The sequence below is a fragment of the Paramormyrops kingsleyae genome, chromosome 4 (assembly GCF_048594095.1).
Source record: "Paramormyrops kingsleyae isolate MSU_618 chromosome 4, PKINGS_0.4, whole genome shotgun sequence".
Classification (NCBI taxonomy): domain Eukaryota; kingdom Metazoa; phylum Chordata; class Actinopteri; order Osteoglossiformes; family Mormyridae; genus Paramormyrops; species Paramormyrops kingsleyae.
In genome coordinates this window covers 12,875,618-12,899,436 of record NC_132800.1, presented here as the reverse complement: position 1 = coordinate 12,899,436, position 23,819 = coordinate 12,875,618, and the positions used below count along the sequence as shown (strand labels likewise).

General features: G+C 42.1%; 2 protein-coding genes across 7 annotated transcripts in view; both read left to right on the top strand.

Annotated features, from left to right (window-relative positions):
* LOC140588729 (NLR family CARD domain-containing protein 3-like) overlaps positions 1-23,819 on the top strand; it is a 300,771-nt gene that overhangs the window by 133,466 nt on the left and 143,486 nt on the right. For 3 of the 6 annotated variants that reach the window (XM_072710671.1, XM_072710672.1, XM_072710673.1), the window contains 3 exons: positions 16,175-16,403; positions 18,023-19,757; positions 23,036-23,209. The exons of 1 other annotated variant lie outside the window; for it this stretch is intronic. In XM_072710671.1, coding sequence (XP_072566772.1) covers positions 16,175-16,403; positions 18,023-19,757; positions 23,036-23,209 — 2,138 coding nt within the window. Of the gene's footprint in view, positions 1-15,768; positions 15,994-16,174; positions 16,404-18,022; positions 19,758-23,035; positions 23,210-23,819 lie in introns of those variants that run through there. 2 more of the 6 variants (XM_072710674.1, XM_072710670.1) reach the window with 2 other exon arrangements.
* LOC140588728 (uncharacterized) overlaps positions 3,504-23,819 on the top strand; it is a 462,332-nt gene continuing 442,016 nt past the window's right edge. The window contains exons 1-7 of the mRNA XM_072710663.1: positions 3,504-5,299; positions 5,382-6,495; positions 6,590-6,657; positions 6,780-6,847; positions 6,945-7,012; positions 14,284-14,385; positions 14,913-15,026. Of these exons, the coding sequence (XP_072566764.1) occupies positions 6,639-6,657; positions 6,780-6,847; positions 6,945-7,012; positions 14,284-14,385; positions 14,913-15,026 (371 nt within the window). The 5' untranslated portion in view covers positions 3,504-5,299; positions 5,382-6,495; positions 6,590-6,638. The remainder of the gene's footprint in view (positions 5,300-5,381; positions 6,496-6,589; positions 6,658-6,779; positions 6,848-6,944; positions 7,013-14,283; positions 14,386-14,912; positions 15,027-23,819) is intronic.

Genomic DNA, 23,819 nt, shown 5'->3' with positions numbered 1-23,819 from the left:
AAATAGCAAACCACGTCCTCCAAACACGCCCGGTGTATGAGAGCCATACAAGCGACCATTTATCGGGAATACTTAAAGAGGCTGTGATAGATTGGAAGATCAGCAGATCAAACGTCCCCGTTCCCGTGACAACAGACAACGCCAGAAACATTGCCAATGCTGTCGAAGCGGCCGGATTTTCACCGCATATACGATGCTTTGCTCACACTGTTAATCTGGCTGCGCAGAGAGGGATGGGCATTTACCAGATGTCCCGACTCCTCGGCAGAGTGAGGAAAGTTGTCACGTTTTTTCACCGCAGCACAACAGCTGCAGCTGTGTTGAAGGAGAAACAGGTGATGCTACAGCTGCCCTTACACAAGCTGGTCCAGGATGTGGCTACTAGGTGGAACTCTAGCCGCGACATGCTCGAGCGCTACCTTGAGCAGCAGGCTGCTGTTTTCTCGGCATTAACAGACAAGAGTGTCAAGAAGAACATTAAAGACATCGTCACTCTGTCTGATGATGATGTGAAACTAGCTGAGGACATGGTCCAGGTTCTTAAACCTTTGAAAACTGTGACAACCCTCATGAGCACTGAGCAGATTCCAACTATTTCAATGATCTTGCCATTGAAACACAGAATCCTGGCCTCCATGAAGCACAGTGGCTCTGACTCAACAGTAGTGAAAGACATCAAAGCTGCTATTGCACATGACTTCGAGGACAGATACCCTGATACGGATAGGGCACTAATTCAGTTTCTTCATATGAGCACTGCACTTGACCCCCGTTTGAAATCTCTACCTTTCCTTGATGAGACCACCCATGACACAATCTTCAAGAGTCTGACTGAGAGAATTCTGGACGATTGTTCACAGACTGTTCAGGTATTTGATTGTTTTAATATTAATATAATTAAATAAATTTAATTTAAATATTAAATTATAAAATATAATTAAAAAATATAAAAACTTTATTAAATAAAGTGCTGTGTAAATCAGTTAGGCCTATTTATTTAAAGTCAGTATTTAAATATACACTCACCTAAAGGATTATTAGGAACACCATACTAATACGGTGTTTGACCCCCTTTCGCCTTCAGAACTGCCTTAATTCTACGTGGCATTGATTCAACAAGGTGCTGAAAGCATTCTTTAGAAATGTTGGCCCATATTGATAGGATAGCATCTTGCAGTTGATGGAGATTTGTGGGATGCACATCCAGGGCACGAAGCTCCCGTTCCACCACATCCAAAAGATGCTCTATTGGGTTGAGATCTGGTGACTGTGGGGGGCATTTTAGTACAGTGAACTCATTGTCATGTTCAAGAAACCAATTTGAAATGATTCGAGCTTTGTGACATGGTGCATCATCCTGCTGGAAGTAGCCATCAGAGGATGGGTACATGGTGGTCATAAAGGGATGGACATGGTCAGAAACAATGCTCAGGTAGGCCGTGGCATTTAAACGATGCCCAATTGGCACTAAGGGGCCTAAAGTGTGCCAAGAAAACATCCCCCACACCATTACACCACCACCACCAGCCTGCACAGTGGTAACAAGGCATGATGGATCCATGTTCTCATTCTGTTTACGCCAAATTCTGACTCTACCATTTGAATGTATCAACAGAAATTGAGACTCATCAGACCAGGCAACATTTTTCCAGTCTTCAACTGTCCAATTTTGGTGAGCTCGTGCAAATTGTAGGCTCTTTTTCCTATTTGTAGTGGAGATGAGTGGTACCCGGTGGGGTCTTCTGCTGTTGTAGCCCATCCGCCTCAAGGTTGTGCGTGTTGTGGCTTCACAAATTTGCTGCATACCTCGGTTGTAACGAGTGGTTATTTCAGTCAAAGTTGCTCTTCTATCAGCTTGAATCAGTCGGCCCATTCTCCTCTGACCTCTAGCATCAACAAGGCATTTTCGCCCACAGGACTGCCGCATACTGGATGTTTTTCCCTTTGCACACCATTCTTTGTAAACCCTAGAAATGGTTGTGCGTGAAAATCCCAGTAACTGAGCAGATTGTGAAATACTCAGACCGGCCCGTCTGGCACCAACAACCATGCCACACTCAAAATTGCTTAAATCACCTTTCTTTCCCATTCTGACATTCAGTTTGGAGTTCAGGAGATTGTCTTGACCAGGACCACACCCCTAAATGCATTGAAGCAACTGCCATGTGATTGGTTGATTAGATAATTGCATTAATGAGAAATTGAACAGGTGTTCCTAATAATCCTTTAGGTGAGTGTAGTCAGATAATAATAATGCTTAACTTTATTAAATTAGCTTCATTCATCCTGGATTTCATATCCTTCATTGCATCTAACATTATGCTGCAATTATGTTATGGATTTGGTCTTACAGGCCCAAACTTCCAGGGATGAGACAGAGGAGCAATCAGAGATAGCCTCCAGCAGCAGTGACTGTCCTCCTCCAGCCAAAAGAGCACCAATGGCTGAACTGTTTGGAGACATCTTTCCAATTGAACATGCATCATCATCATCCAAGTCTTTGTCTGAAGTGGTGGATGAGGAGGTGCAGCATTACAGAGCAGTGCAGAGCCTCTCAGTGGACTCAAATCCACTTGTGTGGTGAAAGGACAACCAGAACCAGTTCCCCCATTTAGCCAAGTTGGCTAAAAGTTACCTTGGAATCCCAGCCACATCTGTCCCCAGTGAGAGAGTATATTCTACTGCGGGTGACATTGTCACAGCACAGAGAGCAAGCCTCTCACCAGACAATGTTGACATGATGGTGTTTCTGAAGAAGAATGTTCAACTCCCTTAAATCAAACGAGTTTGGTTTTCTTAAGAGAAATAAGTTGTTTATTTGTTTAATGTTTACTTGATTAGTGGTTTGCAGCACAGGCAGTAAGCCTCAGTTACCTCAGTGTGAAACAGTAGCCATTTAATTTACTTTGTAAATGTAAGAGAACTTGATTGAAGAAGAATTTTCAACATGCTCGAATCATCTCCACAATGGAGTTTGTTCTGTTTGTTTTTCAACAGTATTTTGTTACAAAGAAAACAGAAGTGTTGTAGCTTTGGCTATTTATTTATTTTATATATGGCTATTTATATTGTTAATAATTTGCATAGTTAATCTTGTTCTTTGGTGTTCAGTTTATAAAGATTTTTCAAATGTTATTTAATAAAAAATATTGTTTTAAAAATCATGATACGAACAGAATCGTGGGTCAAAAATCGTGATACGAACCGAATCGTGGGTTTGGTGTATCGTTACAGCCCTAAAGACAACATAATCGTTGTCGCTATTATAAAGTCTGTCAGATTGTCACCTACTGCACTAGCCACTCAGTCAGCTAAAGTCAAATAACACAGCATAAGCTATTTTGCATTGTTTTTGTAGCTAGGTTAGCAGAGTTAACTTATTCAATTGCAACTTCGGCTGACTATTCTAATGTTAACCCTTTAAAACCCATAACGGCCATCGACAGCCCTTCTCTAGAAAAACTTAGATGATGCCATTTGATTATTTTTAATTATTAAATCATCTCTCTCTCTGTCCTTATGTATAGTCAAGCCAGGTTGAGTTAGCAGTGGAGGAGAGAGACAGGGAGGAACAGGCTGTAGACTACTTTGCCCGTCCTGAGCCTGCCATGATGCAGGTGTTTTTAAATCATCACCCCAAACAGGATGCTAAAAACCCTGTGGTGAAGAAGGTGTTCACCAGTAAAGATGGCAAAAGCAGAAAGTGGCTGACATATTGTCATGAACGTCATGCTTTATTTTGTTTTTTACGTCTGGCCTTCAGCAAGCCAACTGACTCCAACATTTTCATAAATGGAATGTCAGACTGGAGACATGTGCACCAGAGATCGGAAGAGCATGAAAAAAGCATGGCACACAGAGATTGTGCTGAAGCTTATTTTTTAAACTGCTCAAAAGCTGACATCAAAAACCTACTGGGGGGCAGACAGCTGACAGAGCACAGAACTCAGGTGAAGAAGAGGCGTCAGGTTTTGGAACGGGTAGTGGAGGTCATGAAAGTGATAGGAACGAGGGGCCTAAGCTACAGACAGGTGGAGAATGAGGCTGCGTATACCCTGGACAATGATGGCCTCGACCATGGACATTTTTTGGAGCTGATCATTTTATTGGGAAAATATGATGTGTGTTTAAAAGAGCATCTACAGTAAGTAATGTGACTGAGAAGAGCAAAAAGTTGCATGTGTCACCAGGATCAAGAGGCAGAGGTTCCCTCATCTCTCTACTGTCTAAAACGACCGTCAACTCTGTGATTGATACCATCCGGAACTTAATTCAGCAAAACATCTCCACTGAGATCCGGAAAGCTGGAATGTTTTCTGTCCAGCTGGATACAACGCAAGACATAACAGCGCAAGACCAATGCTCAGTCATTTTGAGGTATGTGACTGATGTTGTCAATGAGAGGCTTGTCGCAGTGGTCCGGTGCAGCGCGTCCACTGGACAGTCCTTTGTCGACTTGCTAAAAGAGGTCCTTGAGCATCTGAAACTGGACTCAAGTCTGTGCATTGGAAATGCAACAGATGGAGCTTCAAATATGCAGGGGCATTACAGAGGCTTCTCTGCACTGCTGGCGTCACAGTCCCCCAACCATGTACACGTATGGTGCTATTCACATGTCCTCAATCTGCTGTCTGATACCACTCAAATAGTGATAGAGAGTGGATCACTGTTTGATCTCCTCAATGACACAGCAGTGTTCATCAGGGAGTCATATCAGAGAGTGAACATTTGGGAGAAGGAGAGCCATGACAAGAGACACAGACGCATTGCTCCAATTGGAGAGACACGTTGGTGGGCTAAGCACGATGCTCTGAACAAAATATTTGGATCATTTGGAAAGCCTCAAGACAGTTTGTACATTGATGTGTTGTCCACGCTCACAGCCATACAGGAACTGAAGACTGTGAAAGGAAATGTACGCACCAAAGCCAGAGGATACAAAGAGGGCCTACTCAGGTATGAGACAATACTGACAGCTCAATTATTCCTTAGGATATTTGAGCATACATCACCATTGTCAAAGTACCTGCAGAGAGAAGGGATGGACATCCTCTCTGCCCATAGGATGGTCATGTCAACACAAGATGCCCTAAAAAAGATGGCGAGAGATTTCCAGGCTGTCAAGGCTGCTGCTGATGACTTTGTGAAATGGGCAAATGAAAAACTTGAGCAGCAAGATGAGGAGACCGACATGGAAGTGGAGGCTGCACTGCCACAGAAAAGAAGAAAGAAGAAGAAAGCCATGCCGGGTGAGATGTCTCAGGATGACACCATAATCGATGCTGAGAGAGCCTACGAGGTAAAGGTTCATAACCAAATTGTTGATACAGCTATTGAGGCCATCCACCAAAGATTTCTGACACATGGCACTCTTTATGCAGATTTGTCATTTCTGGATCCCAAAAACTTCTCCCTGATCCGAAACCATGCTCTTCCTAAATCTGCACTTGAAGACCTCAGCAAGTGCCTGGCTAAAGTTGATGATAGGGCAACAGTTGACAACCTGCAGTATGAGCTGAAAAGCTTAGCGGGACAGTGGGACAAGCTGAAAGAGTCACCACTGGATGAATATGTGACCAGGACAGTGGAGCAGGGTTTCTGCAGGGTTTCTAAGAGTAAATTTAAGACTTTTTTAAGACCTTTTTAAGACCAAATAAAGAAAATTTAAGGAAAAAAAAAATATCGTAGGGAAATTCATACGAATATATTATATATCATAAGAATTATGATATTATATTATAATCATAAGAATCATAAGAATATACGTATTCTTCGGCCTTCCAATCGCACTACAGGTCTAAATAGCGGGCTTTAGAAGAAAGGGTTCATCTGCGCATGCTTGTCAAGTTCTTCTTCGGGTTACTGACAGATGAAGCAGCACATAACGCCATCTACCGTTCAATGAATATTGAGCGATCTAAGCCATGTAGCACAGAAATTACGCTTTCGCTTCTCTTTAAAATCAAAACACATGAGGAAACAATCCCTCACAAAAATTTATGCCATGATCATATGAATTTAAGACTTGCTGGTCTGATTTAAGACCTTTTCAAGGCCTTAATTCACGGAAAAGTGATTTAAGACTTTTTAAGACTTTTTTAAGACCCGCGGAAACCCTGGTGGAGGATGGACCTGATGGAAAGGAAGAGGACATGGAAATCATCAACAAAAGCTGTGCCTCCTGCAAAGACTGCCCACTGTGCTGCTATCAGATTCTCCAGAGATTCAACAAGCTCACTGATGCATATCCCCTGCTTGGACTTGCGTACAAGTTTTTGTTGACACTTTCAATAACCCAGGTGGCCTGCGAACGATCATTTTCAACCCTAAAATATATCAAAAGCAGACTGAGGAGCAGCCTGTCTGCCAGCAAATTGGAAGCCTTCATGTTCATGGCCACTGAAAAGGACATCTTTGTGGCTTTGGACACCGACACTGTAATAGACAGAGTTGCAGAGAAGAGCAAGCTACTGAGGAAACTGCTGCTATTGTAAGGTGAGATGAGATTATTGATATTATTAAAAAAAATATTCATAATATTGTAGACTGAAAATGTGACTTATTATCTCCCTCTCTCTCTCTCTTTTAGGATGCCCTCACTTTTGTAGTTCATTGTTTTTGAGGATGTTCAGAGCACCATGGAGCCATTTCCACTAAGTAAGTATAAAATATGTGCAACCATCTCTCTACATTGTTATATATTAAAGATACTTGTATGGTGATCATTTTACTTATTCAGTTATCATTCTTGTCCCTCTCTCTCTCTCTCTCTCTTTTAGGATGCCCTCACTTTTGTAGTTCATTGTTTTTGAGGATGTTCAGAGCACCATGGAGCTATTTCCACCAAGTAAGTATAAAATATGTGCAACCATCTCTCTACATTGTTATATATTAAAGATACTTGTATGGTGATCATTTTCTCTCTCTCTCTCTCTCTCTCTCAGGATGCCCCCACTTTGTGTAGGCCCTACTCCTCTGCCACCTTTGATCACCACCAGGGACTAAAGAGAGAGTGAGTACACTGGTCCATGGCACTTAGTTCTCAGCTTTGTAGGGGTTTCTGGGAATGGAACAGTAGATATGCATATCTACAGGGACCGCAAGGATGGTGTACTTGTTGGTTGTGTCCGACCGATTGTGGTGGGCCGGTCTGAGCAAAAATGCCAGGGCCCTTTTTTTGTCCCAGTCCAGCCCTGCTGGGAACACCATACAGAGGAAATAAATATGGAATAAGCAGAACATAATAAAACAAGGAAGATGTAAACAGGGAAATAAAGAACTAATAACAAACACTAAGGAAAAGAGATGACCAATAATTGAACAAAACAGGTAAAGCTGGTTCCTGGCCAGAGTCAAACCCATAACCAGAGTGCTCACAGCCTCTGAGGGGGGGTACACTTAGCCTGTTGAGTTACACAGTAGTCCAGGGAGTAGGTGAAACACAATAGGGATTTAGGATTAAGATAGAGGAGGGAACTGGATGGCCAGCAGTAGACCTGTCGCAATTATCTATTAATTGCCTGATCGCGATAGTTTGAGCTGACCGCGATCATTTTTTGGATAATTGTCATAATCGTTATATACCTATAAACTGAAATGTTTTTACTCACTATTTAATAGTCTTTGCAGTACAGTTTTGGATTTGTGCTTGTATCTTCTTTTTCTCATTCGGTTACTCCCGTTTGATTGGTTTGATTAGTGACGTCTTTTCCGTACGCTGCTATTGTTTAGCCGCGCACCGTCCCGCCCTAGCAGAGTTAACGGCTTCACAGACCAAACGCGGCGCGCACTGCGCTGCGCTCTGAAATCCATTATTTCCTAAGGCTTGCGCGGCGCAAGGACGGTTTCGTGCTGCACCGAGCAAAGCGCAAGCGCAGCGCCAGAGCGGTACCGCGCGCCGCTCACGGAGCTTGTGCGAGCACTGCGGTCAAAGTTGAATTTTGTTGAACTTTGATCACTGCGCGCTGTGACGCATTGTCGCGCGATCAATAGAAACAAGGCAAAACTTTGACAAGCAATATGAATTACCAGGGAAAACTTACATGTCCAAAACTTCAATCCCCAATTTATACAACCAACTAAAGGATGAGGTTCTTTAGGATTTAAAAGAAATCGGAATCTGCCTAGCCAGTAATGAAATGAGCATGATCGGTTATGTGTGAAAAGGATATTGACTGTTGTATTGTCATAATAGGTTTGGTAATTATTACTGGTTACTGACTGTTTCTGCCTTTTTATATGTTATATATACGGTTCAAAGTGAATAAACAGGGTTTCTTCATAAGGTGTATGCAGGGGCGGATTAACGCACAGGCTAGATATGGCTTAAGCCTAGGGGCCCCACGTGTGCCAGCCTGCAAGGGGGCCCCCATTGGCACAGAGGGGGGCGGGTTTGGGGGCCCCACAGACTACTGTAGCCTAGGGGCCTCTGTATACCTTAATCCGCCCCTGGGTGTATGCGTATTATTAAACTATGAATATGTTCACTTTATACAAAGAACAGGAAAAAGACAATTAAATCAAATCCTGCTTTGTGATACAGGCCTTCCTTTATTAATTAATAAAGACAGTCTTAATTAACAAACAACACACTCATTCTATGTTGCTGTATTGTTTGTCCATCGAATGGATAAAGAATGAAGGTCATTTAAGAAAAAGGATAAGGATCTTTTGGAGGGAAGACAATTTGGGTCAAAAATCGATCAGACCTGAAAGACACCACACAAGTGTTTACCCACTGTTCAATAAATGTTTCAAGTACATGTGAATAAATTAGGACACCCCATTAAATATTTAGTTATGTATTAAGAAATATTAACATATCAATATTAAATCTTCTTTTCAATTATATTTGTAGAAAAAGGTGATGTAATTATATCACTTATGCAAAAACAAGGAAAAAATCATTTATTCAACAAAAGAAATTAACTAAGATGGCAATTTCCATTGAGGAAAAAGTTAGGAGGGATATATGAAGGTCTCAAGAGTTTGGAATCAACAATTCGATTGTCCAGAAAATTAAGTGGAACATTTAAAACAACTGCCAACATGGCCAGGTCAGGCTGTCCTAGCAAGAGCCCGAGGACAGACACAAGATGCTGAAAGATGTCGCCAAAAATCCTACCATGTCATCACAGGACATACAGAAAGCTCTTGCCACAGAAGGACTCTATTAAAAAGCTGATGTACAATGTGTAGAGACTCACCTTGTAATCTTTAGAGAATGCAGACCAATTACTGCTGTGCACAATGTGATAAGAAACAAGTATGAATTAGCACCTTGTGTTGGCTTAGAAGTTTCTGTATCTGTTAGCCATTTTGTTAGCCTTTAGTGTATGAATATGTACAGTACTTTATTAGTGCTGCAGCTTATCACTATGTTGAAGGACAAATACCTTATTAACCCTCTAGCCAGACAATCTGCAACAAGCAGAAACTGCCAAGGTTTGCTATTGAAGGAAGGGATTCGCCTGAGTTCACCAAAAGTTCACGGCTAGGTATTTAAAAAAAACTGAGTAGAGATGGTCACGTCACCCTTATGTTCAGCCGAGGCACCAAACAGTAAAAGAGATGATTGAGAAACTTATCATATAGGGGTGTGGATTAAGGGAGAAAACAACGATGGTGAATGGCTGAGGGAATGATGATGCTTAAGTGGCGAGGTATTGCTACACAATGAGAAAATGTATAAAGATTGGTGTAAAACAGTATTGGACAGACTTGTAAGTGTCCGGCCTTGGTTGTAACTTCATTGTTGCAATAAAGACTGAATTTGAATATCTGCACAAGTGGCTCCTGACTCCTGATTGGCTGGGGAAAAAAAACCACAACACCAGACCTGGTCAATCAAGAAATTACTGAAATAGAACCTGTCTGACAAAGTGAAGTAGGCGAAAAGATCTCAAAAAGCAACACGTCCTGCCACGATCTAAGGAAACTCAAGGACAGATGAGAAACAAAGTCACATAACGCCATAGGTCACAAGTGACATCACCGTGTCCCTGGATGAACAGTGTGACCAGAAGCAGCTGGGATTCACTATGCAAAGGGCAAAATGTACCACGATGCTTTTGCACTAATTCGTAATAGAGAATTTAAGAATTTAAAAGGTGCCTGTAATTCAGCGCAGAGGAGAAAAATAACGGGAACAAAAGTGTAAAGCAGCCGCAGCACGGTGACAAATGTGAATAGTGACTCATGATCAGGGCTGGACTCCCATATACTAAATACACACAAAACTAAACTAACGTAATTTCTCCTAAGCGTTTGATGGCTAAAACGTATCACTTACGCTTCAATTGTGACTTGCGATTTTATATATTTCTCATTTTTGTTATACATTCTAATTATGGTGGGTGTATGGTGTAATTTATAATTTTTTAAAAAGAAAAAAAAAACCCTGTTAAATCCCTACAACAAACTTAAAATATAATACATAGTAATGTTTTGAAGTCAAACTAAGCTGATCGTTTTGTATTTAATGGTTTTCCGTTTGAGGGATTTGCAAAAAACTACAGTGCATGATGGGTAGGATCTAAAGGTTGCCTAACGTCCTCATCCGTCTGACGACTGTTGTGTATGTTGGTCCAGAAAGTAATTCAATTTCGCCATGTAGGCTACGTTCTTAAAAACTGCTTTTTGTTGGATATGGCCCGATTATATGCCGTGGAGCTTTTAATTTGTTTGCAATTTCGCCAGGTAGGCTTCTTTCGTTTTGTTAGACTACATATTTCGGGATGTTGTATTGTAGTCTTTGTAAATATGTACAGTGGTACCTCGGTTCTCGAACTTAATCCGTTCCGGACTCCGGATCGAATCCTAAAAAGTTCGAGTTCTGATCGAATTTTTCCCATAAGAAATAATGGAAAACCAATTAATTGGCCCCCCAAAATTACACCAAAATTTTTTTTTAGCATTTAAACACAAAATGAACAGGATAAAACAAGAAGAGCATTTTTTTCTTAATGGCTTCCAAAAAGATAAACATCTTATCCCAGCATTACCCCTGTCCTGCCCCGATCGTCGGCTCCTTCCGTGTGCCATGTATGGCGTCACATTAGAGTCAAAACTCGCACGCGTAAATATAGCACTCGCGAGCGCAAAGTCAAAACTCGCACGCGTAAATATGCCACTCGCGAGCGCAAAGTCAAAACTCGCACGCGTAAATATGCCACTCGCGAGCACAGGGCGAAGAGCTGCGTGCGTGTTCATCATAATATCCTTCGGCCCCTCTCTGCGCTCGAGGGAAATTTCCGCGCTCGCGTTCTGCCGGGGGGAGGTTTTGACAGTTTGGGGGCGGAGTCATGCCGTCTCTGACAGCGAACGTTATTGACGGATGGGTACTGGCTTTGTGATTGGCTGTAAACTTACCAGGATGTCAACAACGTTAGTAATACTCATCGTATGTGGTTGCATAACGAGGTGTAGAATTTATGTATGGTCTATGGAAACTCGTAACACATGATAACGTTACTTTACCGTATGTAGATGCCGAACCTAATGCCTGCCTCAGCATCCCAATGATTTGTGTCGCTGCATTCTGTAACTGTATCTGTTTTATATTGATGGGGAAACAGGTAAGGGGGCAATGAGAATCGGTGAAATTATACTTATAATACAGATAAACCATATTTCTCACTTAACCTACCTGTCGCCGTTCTTCTTCGTCCGCCATTTTCCTCTTCTACTTCTCCAGATTTTATGCCAGATTAGACACTATCGGGCGCAATCCCGCCACTTACAGTCTGCAGTCATCCTGGTAAGTTTATAGCCAACCACAAAGCCAGTACCCATCCGCCAATAACGTTCGCTGTCAGAGACGGCATGACTCCGCCCCCAAACTGTCAAAACCTCCCCCCGGCAGAACGCGAGCGCGAAAATTTCCCTCGAGCGCAGAGAGGGGCCGAAGGATATTATGATGAACGCGCACGCAGCTCTTCGCCCTGTGCTCGCGAGTGGCATATTTACGCGTGCGAGTTTTGACTTTGCGCTCGCGAGTGGCATATTTACGCGTGCGAGTTTTGACTTTCTGCTCGCGAGTGGCATATTTATGCGTGTGAGTTTTGACTTTCTGCTCGCGAGTGGCATATTTACGCGTGCGAGTTTTGACTTTCTGCTCGCGAGTGGCATATTTATGCGTGTGAGTTTTGACTTTCTGCTCGCGAGTGGCATATTTACGCGTGCGAGTTTTGACTTTCTGCTCGCGAGTGGCATATTTATGCGTGTGAGTTTTGACTTTGTGCTCGTGAGTGGCATATTTACGCGTGCGAGTTTTGACTCTAATGTGACGCCATAGCCATGCCCCCTCGTTAGCCTAGTGTGGGATCCCCATGTGATCAGCTGTTTCTGGTTGTTGTCATTAGTCCTCTGTATTAAGTCCGCGTTTCAGTTTGTTTCCCGAGTCCGGTCATTGGGTGCATTCGACTTGCTTACAGCGCTGGCTTAAAGCAACGCATTCTGATCCTGACGCAATGCATTACGGTTAGATACATTGCGACATCTCACCCGGCTTCACAAACTGGAACCACCTCCGTGACAACACACCTTTGCCCTTATTGGCTGAAGAGCTTAGTTACACGCATGACGTTTGTATCCCAGGCAGTTCCGATGCGTAATCTGCAATTTCTCCTGAAATATCACGTAAAGCAGTGAGAACTGGTTTTCAGTTAATTTACCTGGTAAAATAAAGTTTAAATAAATAACATAAATGCTCTAATAGTACACGCAAGTTAGTGGTTTATTTATTGTTAGTTACTGTAATGTACGTTGCACTGCTTTATTTGGTTAATCATCCAGTCTGTGAAGAAGGCATTGGAGTAAGAATTGCATTGTAGTATGACTCATTTCCTGGCGCTTACAATTTATATTAGGTCAGCGTTCACGGTTCGACTTCTGATATTCAGATCGAGTTCTAGGTCAAACTGGTTTGTTTGACTTTCAAGAAATTTGAGTTCTATTGAGTTAGAGAACCGAGGTACCACTGTATATAGTTTAGCCTAACCCAGCCACTTAAGGGAGCAAGCCAGCTCAACTAGGTTCCGGTCCCAAGCCCGGATTAATAGGGAGGGTTGGCGTCAAGAAATAGAGACTATCTTCACTGCATCACTGATGTCAAAATGTGGGAAATATGTGGTTGTATAAATAAATGCGTTAAAATAGGTTAATGATTCTGTGCTGTCTAAATTGTATAAAAAGTTAGGCTACATGACACTTGAATGGGCTATACCCGAATGCATGGACGCATTATGAGAATATGTTTATGTTTCTTTGACATCCACTTTCACTTCAAGGTGGGAATTGTGACACTGTGGCCATCTCTCCCAAGATGAATCCCTGAGTAGTGAAAGAGCATATCAATTTTTTTAACATGGTTACTCTCTTCCTTGTAAGCTGCTGCGCTTTATTTTAAGTTTTGAAATCAACGTACACATATATCCTCTGGTATGTCATGTGCTTTCGCATATCGTATAAATAATCATAGTGGGCCGGCATGACCAAAAAATGCCAGGGCCATTTTTTGGTCCCAGTCCAGCCCTGCTCGTAATCTAATCGTGGTTAAAGTGTCACTGCAATTACCGCATTTTATATGCACAAATATAATGCAGAATGTGCGTTATGACAGAATTAGGTGGCAGCGGGAGCTTGTCCCCTTTCGCTTATCGTTTATTATTAAGTCACATGGATAAAATCCCCTAAAACGGTCCGCCGTGCCACTGAGTCCGTGCCCATTTCTGCTTCCTCATTTGACACGAAGTGGATAGTTTCCTGTCTGAAAATGAAAGTGATTTAAAGCTGGAATCGCCATTTTGTCAAGACACACGAATTAGATTCTGGAAAAAAATAAAGATATTTTTCATTGCCAGGTAAGATTATAGTTAACAGACTGAACTAATAATAAAATTAACATGTATGACACACTTATATAGAGCGGCGGTGCCACTGATTTAAGCGCTACTTCACTTTTCTGTCTTTCTCCTTTAAAGTAAAACGTCATTTTGTTATTTCTGTAAATTGTATATTTATTGCCAAAGCATTTATCAGTAATACAGTTAAGATGTGTTGCATTGCATGTCGATCTAAGTGCTGAGCCTGAATTTTGTGCTGGTGCTCCTAAAATTTTCAGTAACTTTCTCAATACTAGTGGAGAAAGTCAGTCTGCAGCCCGGATATGAAATGTGTCAGAATAACAGAGTGGAGACCCAGTGCGCTGATTCGGTGTAAAAGTGCTGAGTACTAGATATTGTTTACTGTATGTATGTATCTGTTTACCCTTCATGTTCACAGAGGCCCCAGCAGGAATCATCTGTTCTGGATCGGCACAAAAATGGAGGAAGCTGCTTCTGAAATGCGCCCCCCTGTGGTGTGTAAGAGAAAGAGCCCTGAGAGGTAACAGTGTTACAGCCACTAGCATGCATGTCTCTCTGGGTCTATAGTCAGGCCATAACATAAAGTAAACTGGGCTCCTAGCTAGGGCTGGCTCAGTGGGCAGCACTGCAATATGTGTAGCTTAATAAAAAGACCTCGCCATCTTCTTTCTTCTCCTTTTTCTTACACAATCAGCCAGTTCTTTTATACAAGAGGCGAGTAACAGATCATACCCCCTGTACAAAATGGCCACATAAAAAAAATAAACAAGCAAACAAACAAATATATAAAAAGGAGAAAACTACCAAAGACCCGTCTAATGATGTAGCTTTTATCAATGATACTAAACCTTTCCTACAATAATCTAAATTATAGGTGTGACTATTTCATATTAAAGTTAACTGTAAACTAGCCTGTTTACATCAAGAGCTCCACAGCATATCAAAGTACATGAAGGCAGAGCAGAAGCTAAACAGCAGTGTGATGCCGTCCCCATTGTATGAAGTATATTTATACCATGAGGGTTTGTTTCCTCTCACTGTTCACAGTGTCCTGATGGAGAGAGCAGACTCCCCTGTACCCAGCTGTGTTTCCCTGAAGAGTGACAGGTCAATGGCTCAACCAATCACCTTCAGTGAGGGACCTTTTCCTAAAGGTCAAAGGTAAATGTGCATTTAAACAAACACTGTTTAAAACACTCAAGCTCTCAGTCAAATGGCAAAGAGACATACAAGCTATGAGGAAAGAATCTTTATAATGAATGCATAATTTTTTAACTTGTCAAATGCAGTTGTCTTTGAGAATTTAAACAGATGTTCTGTCTGTATTCTGTCTGTGTTCTACACTGTCCAGCCAAAAAAAGTCACCATTTGAATTTAAATCAGCAAATACTTAAAAGCCAATGACTGGGTCAGTTTTATAGCTCAGGAACATCATGCAGCAATAAAGTGAAGTCAGCTGAGAGCCTGAATCTATTGACTGGCCAGGTTATCACATGGATAAACCGGGGACCTTCTGATCACAGGCCCAGAGGCTTAATCTGCTGAGGCTGGGCATAAACCGACGACCTTCTGATCACAGGCCCAGAGGCTTACTCTGCCGAGGCTGGGAATAACCCGGCGACATTCTGATAACAGGCCCAGAGGCTTACTCTGCCGAGGCTGGGTGTAAACCGGCGACCTTCTGATCACAGACCCAGAGGCTTCCTCTGCCGAGGCTGGGCGTAAACCGGCGACCTTCTGATCACAGGCCCAGAGGCTTACCCTGCTGAGGCTGGGCGTAAACCGGCGACCTTCTGATCACAGGCCCAGAGGCTTACTCTGCTGAGGCTGGGCATAAACCGGCAACGTTCTGATCACAGCCCCAGAGGCTTACTCTGCTGAGCCACATGCTGCCCCCCCCCCCCCCCCCTCAAAAAAACCCACTGTCGCCTCTGGCTGGCTCTCTGGGGGCATTTGGCAGGGACGATGTGAAGCGCTTTGAGACAATATAATATTGTGAAAATGCACTAAGTAAATAAATTTGCATTGGATTGAATTAGATTCACTTTTCTGCCTTATTCACAGAGACCAAATTGAAGAATGCAGTTTAGATCTACATGATAAATCGGGTTTATCTTCCATATTGAAGGTCTGTATTTGTTGCTGATATGTTTTCTTAGCTGTTATGTGAATTAGCTTATATTTTGTACAGCTGAATAATAAGATATTCATCCTGTTAAAGGAAATATATTTAAAACTATGATTCACATTTAAAACTTTGAAAAGGTTTGGTGCAAGTAGCAATAATTAACTGTGACTGTTTATTTTAGTCACTAGAGGAAAAAGCCGTAAAGTTCCTAAAGGATGAGCTGAAGAAGTTTGTGAGGTACCTAGATCAGAATTACCCAGAATGCTCTGGGCCTCAGCTGGAGGAGGACAATGACCTGGACAGTGATGGTCAGATGCAGAAGACCTGTGGCAGAGAGGGAGCTCTGAAGATCACACTGTACATCCTGAGGACCATGGAGCAAAATGATCTCGCTGACATACTGGAGAAGAGTAAGAGCCTCATAACATTCTGTACATGTACAGTACTGTGCTAAAGTCTTAGGCAGCCAGAGAGAAGGATCTTCATGTTGGTGTCTGAGCCAATCCAAAAACTTTCCTAAAGTCACCCCAGTATTTGCAGAAATCGTACATCCATGTATTTTTTGACTTGACCACTAGCACACGTCATATGGCTGATCAATATCTCATTGACATTTTTACTAATTTAATTAGTGAATGAAGTGAGCTGATGGTGAAATGTAAGGAACACATGGACTGACCGTGGTGCCCTGAGGAGGTTTGGGGGCTGAAGAGATAATTTAGGGTTTTTTCTCCAGAGCAACTTACTTCCCAGATAAATGGCTTTAAACTCGTGGTGTCAATCGATTAAAAAATAATCCAGTTAATCACAATAATAGGCTGTGATTAATTATGATTAATGACACGTTTAAAATGGTGGTCGGCTATTTGCTAGTATTTTTTGGAAGATGAAACAAATACATGTGTGGTCTTGGAACAAAGAAATGCAGGACAAACTGGTCAAAGGAATCACACGTTTTTTTTTTTATATGACATCTTGGTTTTGAGGATTTATGACTTAGAATTGGAATTCTGGCTTTACAAAAAACATAGCACATACTATAAATATAACTCATCACATAATGTACATTTTTTTCTGACAGTTTTCACCAAGAGACCCCCTACCCTCTGTTAAAATGGTTCAGTCTCCGGCTCTGGGCTGCATTTCCCAAAAGCACAGTTGCTGACTTACATAGTTAGGAAACACGCCCCCTGCTGGCAGACACTCTCACAGACCCGTAAGCAGAGAGACACCACACTAAACCACCATATTAGCCCTATAATGCGACGTGACGTCACACCTCTGGTCCCGATATACCCGCCCCCCCAATGTTAACACTGTAGCGCCGGTGGGAGGGCTTCCGTATAGCGGGGGCCTATTAGCATATCCCTGCATGCTCGCCGGCCATGTGCATAGCCCTGTTGTGTTTGTTATTGTAAATCCCTGTGCTGTTCCCCATTGTCCTGTGTGCCCTTGCCTGTGTCTTGCGTGAATCCTGCCTGATCCTCACGTGTCTTTAGTCATTATATAAATTACCCACAGTTTGTGCGCCTGACTGTCCGGCATCTGACCTCCCTGTGTTTCCATCTTATGGTGCTTTGGTGCTTGTTGAGTACCTGTATTAGTCTTTTTAAGGCCTTAATAACAGGACATTGTTCCCCCCTTCAGAAGAGCCTCCTCGTCTTTCGCTGTCGCTGCTTGGTCTGCCGAGAACCACGATACGAGGCCTCTGACCCTGGATCAGTGTACAGGATTAATTTACATTTAAAAAAAAATACAGCATTAAGGTTTCCTGATTAATCGCATGCATTAACGCGTTAATGTTGACAGCATTACTTTAAACATTTTCTTTGTTTGCCTAACACTTATGCACAATACTGTATGTGGTGTTACAGTAAAATTTGTATGGTAAGACTACATTTCACATTTGTCAAAGTTAAATATCTGGACTTGTATGTGTAAAAAAGTCTGTTTTTGGAAAATATTCTTCCTCTCATACTGATCAGAATCACAGTAAGAATTAATGCATTTTCCTCACATTACTTTTCAGGACAGCTCATGCCGCAATATCTGCACAGAATCAAAAGTAACCTGAAGCAGAAATTTGAGTGTGTATTTGAAGGGAAAGCTAAGGAAGGACAGCCAACACTTCTCAGTGAGATTTACACAGAACTCTACATAACTGAAGGGGGAGCTGGAGGAGTCAATGATGAACATGAAGTGAGACAGATTGAAACAGCATCCAAGAAAAGGCGAACAGAAGATACTACAGTCAAGTGCAATGATATATTTAAACCCTTACATGGGCGTGTGACACCTATCAGAACTGTACTCACTAAAGGGGTGGCAGGTATTGGGAAAACAGTCTCTGTGCAGAAATTTATTCTCGACTGGGCAGAAGGAAAAGCAAACCAGGACATTCACTTCATATTTGCTCTTCCTTTCCGGGACCTGAATTTGATTAAGGAGGAATACAGTCTGATTGATCTGCTTCACCACTTTGTCCCAGAACTGAAATCACTTGAATCCATTCAGCTGTTTAAGTACAAAGTCTTGTTCATCTTTGATGGTCTGGATGAGTGTCGCCTTCCTCTAGATTTTCAGAACAATGAGAGCTGGTTTGATGTAACAGAGAAAACGTCACTGGATGTGCTGTTGACTAACCTCATCAAGGGGAATCTGATTCCATCCGCTCTCCTCTGGATAACCTCCCGGCCAGCAGCAGCCAATCAGATACCTCCTGACTGCATCCACCAGGTGACAGAGATCCGAGGGTTCAGTGATGCCCAGAAGGAGGAGTATTTCAGGAAGAGATTTAGTGATCAGTGTCTGGCCAGCAGGATTATCACACATGTGAAATCATCAAGGAGCCTCTTCATCATGTGCCACATACCTGTGTTCTGCTGGATTTCAGCCACTGTCCTTGAAAGGCTTCTTAGTGAGACTGACAAGGGAGAAATTCCAAGGACTCTGACTGAAATGTACACACACTTCCTGATCTTTCAGGCAAGTTTAAAAAATGACAAGTATATGAAAAACTATGAAACCAGCAAGGAATTCCTTTTGAAACTTGGTAAAATGGCTTTTGAAAACCTTGAGAAAGGCAATCTCATATTTTATGAGCAAGATCTGATACAGAATAACATTGACGTCACTGAAGCTTCAGTTTACTCTGGAGTGTGTACAGAAGTCTTTAAGGAGGAATATGGGTTGTATCAGGAGAAGGTGTACTGCTTTGTGCATCTGAGCATCCAGGAGTATCTCGCTGCTTTATATGTGTTTCTGTCAAACTCATCATCTGACCTGCTGGAGACTGCAGTGGATCAGGCATTAGAGAGCAAGAATGGACACTTGGACCTCTACCTCCGCTTCCTCCTGGGCCTCTCAACAGACTCCAGTAAGACTTTGTTACAGAAACTACTGGGACAGACAAGAATCAGCTCACATTTCACTTTTAAAGGATCCTTAAAAAGGCTACTGGGACAGACAACAGCCAAATACATCAGGGAGAAAATACAGGAGAATTTATCTCCAGAAAGGACCATCAACCTGTTCCATTGTCTGAATGAACTTGGTGACAATTCTCTAGTAGAGGAAGTACAAAGATACCTGAATTCAGGACGCCTTTCAGCAGAAGACCTCTCACCTGCACAGTGGTCAGCTCTGGCCTTTGTGATGCTGATGTCAGATGAGGAGCTGGATGTATTTGATCTGAAGAAATTCATCAGATCAGATCAAGAGCACTGGAGGCTGCTGCCTGTGGTCAAGAACTCCAGGACGGCTCTGTAAGTGACGTGGGGATGGGAAATCATGTCTGGTCTGGCAGTAATACATGAATATTGTTTGAAATGTCTGATGAATATTATTATTTTGATAATCTTGACTTCAGCTGTTTCTATAGCAGTAGCTGATCTGGACCACAGACTTTATAATGACTGAAGGTAGTGATGTAGTAACAAACAAAAAAGTGACGTTTCCGTTCCCATCCAGTCTGCCTTCTGATCACAGGCACAGCATCCTAACCTGCTATAGAAACAGTGAGGGCTCTTTATCCACAGGGTGTATAAGTGGTATGTGAGTGTTATTGTCAGCAGGTGTGTTCATGTGATGGAGCCCAGAGCTGGGAGCTTCTGTATGATTGCTGTCTCTGGCTGCTCACTGTCGCCCTCTGCTGGCCTTAGCTGCTCCTGGCTAAGGAGAGAACAGAGCAGAATATCTTTATTGTCACAGTACATGTACAAAGAAACGATGTGTACTTTCCCACCAATAACAACTACTGCAGTTATATATTAACATTGTTTAAAGTACAGTGGGATGCAAAAGTTTAGGCAACCTTGTTAATTGTCATGATTTTCCTGTATAAATCGTTAGTTGTTACGATAAAAAATGTCAGATAAATATATCATATAGGAGACACACAAAGTGATATTTGAGAAGTGAAATGAAGTTTATTGGATTTACAGAAAGTGTGCAATAATCGTTTAAATAAAATTAGGCAGGTGCATACATTTGGCCACTGTTGTCATTTTATTCATTCCAAAACCTTTACAACTAATTATTGGAACTCAAATTGGCTTGGTAAGCTCAGTGACCCCTGACCTACATACACAGGTGAATCCAATTATGAGAAAGAGTATTTAAGGGGGTCAATTGTAAGTTTCCCTCCTCTTTTAATTTTCTCTGAAGAGTAGCAACATGGGGGTCTCAAAACAACTCTCAAATGACCTGAAGACAAAGATTGTTCACCATCATGGTTTAAGGGAAGGATACAGAAAGCTGTCTCAGAGATTTAAGCTGTCTGTTTCCACAGTTAGGAACATACTGAGGAAATGGAAGACCACAGGCTCAGTTCAAGTTAAGGCTCGAAGTGGCAGACCAAGAAAAATCTCGGATAGACAGAAGCGACGAATGGTGAGAACAGTCAGAGTCAACCCACAGACCAGCACCAGAGACCTACAACATCATCTTGCTGCAGATGGAGTCACTGTGCATCGTTCAACCATTCGGCGCACTGATGAAACTAAAATTTAGTTATTTGGGCATAACAAGGGGCGTTATGCATGGAGGAAAAAGAACACAGCATTCCAAGAAAAACACCTGCTACCTACAGTAAAATATGGTGGTGGTTCCATCATGCTGTGGGGCTGTGTGACCAGTGCAGGGACTGGGAATCTTGTCAAAGTTGAGGGACGCATGGATTCCACTCAGTATCAGCAGATTCTGGAGACCAATGTCCAGGAATCAGTGACAAAGCTGAAGCTGCGCCGGGGCTGGATCTTTCAACAAGACAACGACCCTAAACACTGCTCAAAATCCACTAAGGCATTCATGCAGAGGAACAAGTACAACGTTCTGGAATGGCCATCTCAGTCCCCAGACCTGAATATAATTGAAAATCTGTGGTGTGAGTTAAAGAGAGCTGTCCATGCTCGGAAGCCATCAAACCTGAATGAACTAGAGATGTTTTGTAAAGAGGAATGGTCCAAAATATCTTCAACCAGAATCCAGACTCTCATTGGAACCTACAGGAAGCGTTTAGAGGCTGTAATTTCTGCAAAAGGAGGATCTACTAAATATTGATTTCATTTCTTTTTTGTGGTGCCCAAATTTATGCACCTGCCTAATTTCGTTTAAACAATTATTGCACACTTTCTGTAAATCCAATAAACTTCATTTCACTTCTCAAATATCACTGTGTCTCCTATATGATATATTTAACTGACATTTTTTATCGTAACAATCAACGATTTATACAGGAAAATCATGACGATTAACAAGGTTGCCAAAACTTTTGCATCCCACTGTATATCATGAAAATGTAATATTTATTTCTCCTGTGAATTAATCACGAGGCTGGATTTTTTTTCTCCATGACAGTCTGGAAGCCAGATTTTATATTGACTGTTAGTCATGTTAGTGATGTAGTAAAGTGACAGGTTTTCCATGACCTTCCTTTGTGTGACAAACAGCCAAGAGCCAGAATATCACAGAATGTTTGGACTCTGTGCCCATGAGTGGAAGGCCGCTGGTTCAGATCTCCTGGCCGGCAGAGTGATGTCATCACTGGGCCCTTGAGCAAATCCCTTAATGCCAATCACTGCAGGGGCACTGGATGTTGGTCGACCCTGCGCTGTGACCCCAAACTTCCTCTCACCTGTGTGTGTCTGTGTGTCTCATGAAGCAGAATGGGATGGGTGAAAAGACAATTTCCCCATGGGGATAAATGAAGTATCACTGTTCATAAATATTTCTTTTAAATGAATGTTCCTTTTAAAAGCATATCTGATAGGATTGGTAGTCCAACAGTTAGGGTTTTGGTGATTTTATAAGTTCCCAGGTAAAGCAATTTAGGATTTCACTCACAGGATCAGGAATTCAGGTGTCATTTAAAAAGCATAAACTCCTCTGGACATCATTCAAATCCCACATAAACACACAAACACACACACACATACATATATCTCAGGCAGGAACTGAACCCGAAGCCTTAGATGGTCGGCTGTAGTGCTGATCACTGAGTCACAGCGCTGCTCAGAGCTTTATGAAAATACTTATACAGATATTAAAGAGTCTCAGGGTAACTGGCCCTTTAAGATCATTAAACAGCAGTGCATTAAAAATTGGTTTGCAGTTGGTTACAGAGTTTCAAGGACATTGAAAGAACAAGATAACTGATATATTTTAATTAACCTGTGTGAATGGATTTTAGAGCATATTCACACTCATGCCCTCATTCAAACTGGCTCTGGAAGATTCTGCACACAAAACCTTTCAGGATATTTGTCCTTTGAAATGAAAATGTTCACTGTATTCTTCATGACAGGGAACATGATGAGCATCAGAGGATTGGCCAACATTAAAAATGTACCATATTTAATCACTTTTCTAACTGTGGTGATTTAATTTTGTGTTGTGTTTATCCACTAATTCTCTTTGAATTATAATATGTGCCTTTTATTATGCTGAAAAAAGTTTGATTGGATATTTTGTATCACTCTGATCACTGATGTGTAGGATTTATACTGGTCTCTGTGTGTGTATAATAACACGGCTTCTTTTGCAGCCTGAGCAGCTGTAATCTCACAGAGAAATGCTGTGAGGTGCTGGCTTCAGCTCTCAGATCAAACTCCTCACCCCTGAGAGAGCTGGACCTGAGTGACAATGACCTGCAGGATTCAGGAATGAAGCTGCTCTCTGCTGGACTGGGGGATTCACACTGTAAACTGGAGATACTGAGGTCAGTATTACTGGGTATTCCGCACTGTAAACTGATGATACTGAGGTCAGTGTTACTGGGTATTCCACACTGTAAACTGGTGATACTGAGGTCAGTATTACTGAGTATTCCACACTGTAAACTGGAGATACTTAGGTCAGTATTACTGGGTATTCCGCACTGTAAACTGGTGATACTGAGGTCAGTATTACTGGGTATTCCACACTGTAAACTGGGGACACTGAGGTCAGTATTACTGGGTATTCTACACTGTAAACTGGTGATACTGAGGTCAGTCATATTTGTTCGGTCAAATAGTAAACTGTTATTTCATGATGACACTGCAACTGGGACACAGATTAAACTACAGGCCACAGCACAATTGAGACACCCTCCACCCTGCAGACACAGAAAGGAGTGTCCTGGGAAGGGCTGAGGGATCAGCCACATGGCCAGTTCATTTACTCTGACTTAAGCTCCTGTTTAGGCCTCCAGATGCAGCAGAAGGACTAATATTATAAGAGCTTCTCATGTCTGAATTGTCTCAGCCAGTAAAGCGGCTGATCCTGAATCCAAGCTGTCTAAGCATGAACTATGTCAGTACTTTATAATATAAAGTGTTTCTGTGACG